General features: G+C 52.0%; 1 protein-coding gene across 1 annotated transcript in view; it reads left to right on the top strand.

Moving 5' to 3' along the window:
- Positions 1-744, top strand: part of LOC137646475 (calponin homology domain-containing protein DDB_G0272472-like) — a 1,494-nt gene extending 750 nt beyond the window's left edge. The window contains exons 2-3 of the mRNA XM_068379579.1: positions 1-96; positions 244-744. The exon at positions 1-96 is cut by the window's left edge and continues 72 nt beyond it. Of these exons, the coding sequence (XP_068235680.1) occupies positions 1-96; positions 244-744 (597 nt within the window). The remainder of the gene's footprint in view (positions 97-243) is intronic.
- The last annotated feature ends 4,256 nt before the right edge of the window (positions 745-5,000 follow it).

Raw genomic sequence — 5,000 nt, forward strand, 5'->3', positions numbered from 1 at the left:
ACTCTAAAGAAAGAAAATTTGAATAAATTGAGTGACTTTGAGCAACAAAATATTCAATTGAGGGAGGAACTGGAAAAATTCAAGTCTGAAAAATATGTTAGTTTGAAGGACGAGCTGCTTGTGGCAAATGAGATCATCCCTTCACTCAAGGAGGAACTTGAAGGGGGAGATAAGAAGAAAGAAAACAGACCTGGAATGAGGAAAGTGAGACTTAACAGGACAAGTTTAGAAATCTCGACCGAGATGGATATTAAGGATGGTCAGAAGGCAGATGTCCAAAAGGATGTCAGAGACAATAAAAGTGAGGAAAAAGTAGTCGAGGCAGAGGACCAGGATCCCAACGGACATAAGGCTGAGAAGGAGGAAGTTGCAGGGGCACCTGGTGTGGGTCAGGTGCTTGGCTGGCTACTAGCCTCAAAAGGCGCTCTCCCTGACACCAACAACCGCCAAGAAGAGCAGAAGCTCGAAAAGGAAACTTCCAGGGACGAGGAGGAGGAGGAGAAGGAGGAGCAGGAGAAGCAAAAGGAAGAAAAGATTGCAAAAACTACCAGAAAACCTATCGTGTTTGACCTGGAACCCGAGAACCACAAGGGACTGTGGCCTCAATGGGTACGTGGCTGTCGACTTGAATGTCCCGAGGAAGTTCCACAGAGCCATATATGGAGTGAAAGGAAGGATGCTGACGGAAATCACCCGGCAGAGTGGAGTCAGCTTAATAGATGTGCCACGAAAGCACGAATATAGTAATTTAATCACCATCAGTGGTACCATTAAGCAGGTTCAATTAGCAGCTGATCATATCGAATGGCTTCTGAGGAGTCTCACTGGTACTTAAATACTTCGATCAGCAAATGGATAAAAGAAAAAAAAAAATAAAAAAAAAATGAAAAAAAAAATAAAAAAAAAATCTAAAAATGAAAAACCCCCAAAAAAGAAAGAAAAAAAAAAACCCCAAAAAAGTTTAATTTCAGTTTATTTTGTGAGGGAAAGGAGATTCAGCCAAGTTTTGCCAGGACTAAACCTTCAGATAATTGTGCTCAATCCAATCAGGACAAGTTCGAGATACCACATCCACAGGAAGGAGATCCCCTCCCCCCCCCCACCGGGATCTATGGACTGACTGATTGACAGACAGCTAGAGGGAGGATGGCACAGTGTAAAATCCGGATGTCGGACGTCGGACGTCGGATGCCGTCCGGGAGAATAGAAAACCGCTTGTATCACCGGTAAAGGCGCCATAATACACCACTTTTTTGACACTGGTAATTTTCACTGATACTTTCTGTTATTTCCTGAATAAATGTTCGAAAAATATTGATTTATTTTCATTTTATTGAGAATAGCGGTCAGTTAAATAGTGTAATGTTGACGTCCGATTCAGATTATTCTCAATAACCTTAAAATAAACCAATATTTTTCGAACATTTATTCAGAAAATAACAGAAAGTATCAGTGAACATTACCAGTCACAAAAAAGAGGTGTATTTTCGCGTCTTTCCCGGTGATACAAACGATTTTCTATTCTCCCGGACGGCATCCGACGTCCGGATTTTACACTGTGCCAGGGAGGATACTTGGAAGGACTGACCAGCTTGGAGGAAGCAAGGCTTAACTATCCAGCTTGAATTACAACTCTTGGAATAACCTGGAGGACAATGGCCTACTGAGGGAAGAAACCCCGCTGATTCTAGTATGCTCTGTACCTTGATGGACGAGTACAAGCCGTTTGTCAAGTGTACAAATGGTCGGATATCTAGATCTATTCTTTTGGATATCAACCTTCGGGTGGTTCTGGGGAAATAATCTAGAAGACCGGCTCTGCAGAGGGAACGAGTTAGGCTTCTTCTAGCAGGCAGTCTTGTCCTTACAGGTTGGACCAAGATAATCAGCTAGTGAAAGAAGCTGCGCCTCTTCGGAGCAGGTCAGTCTGGAAAGGTGTTCTGATATCAAATGGCTGCTGATGAAGGTTGAAGAACTGGGATGAGCAGAGTAAGTTTTGGTCCTTACAATTGGTGAGCTGATGCCCTCACAAAATTCTTCATTTTTTTTAGGCTTAAGGTTTTTTTTTTTTTTAGGCTTAAGGTTTTTTTTTTTTAGGTTTAAGGTTTTTTTTTAGGCTTAAGGTTTTTTTTTCTTAGGTTTAAGGTTTTTGTTAGGCTTAAGGTTTTTTTTAGGCTTAAGGTATTTTTTTAGGCTTAACGTTTTTTTAGGCTTAAGGTTTTTTCTTAGGCTTAAGGTTTTTTTTAGGTTTAAGGTTTTTTTAGGTTTAAGGTTCTTTTTTAGGCTTAAGGACTGGCTATGCAGGTGAAGAAACCCTGATAATGATGAATGAGCGTGTCTTGTTTGAGTGGGTAAAATGACGCTTGGCTTCACCACCCGGCCTACAATGGCATTTGGCTTCACCGCCTAGCCTAAAATGGCACTTGGCTTCACCGCCTGGGCAAAATGGCGCTTGGCTTCACCGCCTGGCCGGCTTGGCTTCACCGCCTGGCCGGCTTGGCTTCACTGCCCGGCCCAACAATGGCGCTTGGCTTCACCGCCTGGCCGGCTTGGCTTCACTGCCCGGCCCAACAATGGCGCTTGGCTTCACCGTATGGCCCGCTTGGCTTCACTGCCCGGCCCAACAATGGCGCTTGGCTTCACCGCCTGGCCCGCTTGGCTTCACTGCCCGGCACAACAATGGCGCTTGGCTTCACCGCCCGGCACAACAATGGCGCTTGGCTTCACCGCCTGGCCCGCTTGGCTTCATCGCCCGGCACAACAATGGCGCTTGGCTTCATTGCCTGGCCCGCTTGGCTTCATTGCCCGGCACAACAATGGCGCTTGGCTTCATTGCCTGGCCCGCTTGGCTTCATCGCCCGGCACAACAATGGCGCTTGGCTTCACCGCCTGGCCCGCTTGGCTTCATCGCCTGGCACAACAATGGCGCTTGGCTTCATTGCCTGGCCCGCTTGGCTTCATTGCCTGGCCCGCTTGGCTTCATCGCCCGGCACAACAATGGCGCTTGGCTTCACCGCCTGGCCCGCTTGGCTTCATCGCCCGGCACAACAATGGCGCTTGGCTTCATTGCCTGGCCCGCTTGGCTTCATCGCCCGGCACAACAATGGCGCTTGGCTTCACTGCCTGGCCCGCTTGGCTTCACTGCCCGGCCCAACAATGGCGCTTGGCTTCACTGCCTGGCCCGCTTGGCTTCACTGCCCGGCCCAACAATGGCGCTTGGCTTCACCGCCTGGCCCGCTTGGCTTCACTGCCCGGCACAACAATGGCGCTTGGCTTCACCGCCTGGTTCGCTTGGCTTCACTGCCCGGCACAACAATGGCGCTTGGCTTCATTGCCTGGCCCGCTTGGCTTCATCGCTCGGCACAACAATGGCGCTTGGCTTCACCGCCTGGCCCGCTTGGCTTCATTGCCCGGCACAACAATGGCGCTTGGCTTCATTGCCTGGCCCGCTTGGCTTCATCGCCCGGCACAACAATGGCGCTTGGCTTCACCGCCTGGCCCGCTTGGCTTCATCGCCCGGCACAACAATGGCGCCTGGCTTCATTGCCTGGCCCGCTTGGCTTCATCGCCCGGCACAACAATGGCGCTTGGCTTCACCGCCTGGCCCGCTTGGCTTCATCGCCCGGCACAACAATGGCGCCTGGCTTCATTGCCTGGCCCGCTTGGCTTCATCGCCCAGCACAACAATGGCGCTTGGCTTCACCGCCTGGCCCGCTTGGCTTCATCGCCCGGCACAACAATGGCGCTTGGCTTCACTGCCTGGCCCGCTTGGCTTCATCGCCCGGCACAACAATGGCGCTTGGCTTCACCGCCTGGCCCGCTTGGCTTCATCGCCCGGCACAACAATGGCGCTTGGCTTCATTGCCTGGCCCGGTTGGCTTCATCGCCCGGCACAACAATGGCGCTTGGCTTCACCACCTGGCCCGCTTGGCTTCATTGCCCGGCACAACAATGGCGCTTGGCTTCATTGCCTGGCCCGCTTGGCTTCATCGCCCGGCACAACAATGGCGCTTGGCTTCATCGCCCGGCACAACAATGGCGCTTGGCTTCACCGCCTTGCCGGCTTGGCTTCATCACCCAGCACAACAATGGCGCTTGGCTTCATTGCCTGGCCCGCTTGGCTTCATCGCCCGGCACAACAATGGCGCTTGGCTCCACCGCCTTTCCCGCTTGGCTTCATCGCCCGGCACAACAATGGCGCTTGGCTTCAATGACTGGCCCGCTTGTCTTCATCGCCCGGCACAACAATGGCGCTTGGCTTCACCGCCTGGCCCGCTTGGCTTCATCGCCCGGCACAACAATGGCGCTTGGCTTCACCACCTGGCCCGCTTGGGTTCATCGCCCGGCACAACAATGGCGCTTGGCTTCACCGCCTGGCCCGCTTGGCTTCATCGCCCGGAACAACAATGACGCTTGGCTTCACCGCCTGGCCCGCTTGGCTTCATCGCCCGGCACAACAATGGCGCTTGGCTTCACTGCCTGGCCCGCTTGGCTTCACTGCCTGGCCCAACAATAGCGCTTAGGATTGTTAAATTGATTTTTTTCTTTTTTTTTTTAGGCTTAAGGTTTTTTTTTTTAGGCTTAAGGACTGGCTATGTAGGTGAAGAAGAACTGTATAATGATGAATGAGCGCGTCCTGTTTGGGTGGGGAAAATGACGCTTGGCTTCACCACCTGGTCTACTTGGCTTCACTGCCTTGCCTACAATGGCGCTTGGCTTCACCGACTGGCTCGCTTGGCTTCACCGCACGGACCACTTGGCTTAACCGCCCGGCCCAAACATGACGCTTGGCTTCACCCCCGGCCCAACAATGGCGCTTGGCTTCACCGCCTGGCCTACAATGGCACTTGGCTTCACCGCCTGGCCGGCTTGGCTTCACCGCCTGGCCTGCAATGGCACTTGGCTTCACCGCCCAACCCAACAATGGTGCTTGGCTTCACCGCCTGGCCCGCTTGGCTTCAGTGCCCGGCTTACAATAAAGCTTGGTTTCACTGCCTGGC

This window comes from Palaemon carinicauda, chromosome 9, assembly GCF_036898095.1.
Source record: "Palaemon carinicauda isolate YSFRI2023 chromosome 9, ASM3689809v2, whole genome shotgun sequence".
NCBI lineage: Eukaryota > Metazoa > Arthropoda > Malacostraca > Decapoda > Palaemonidae > Palaemon > Palaemon carinicauda.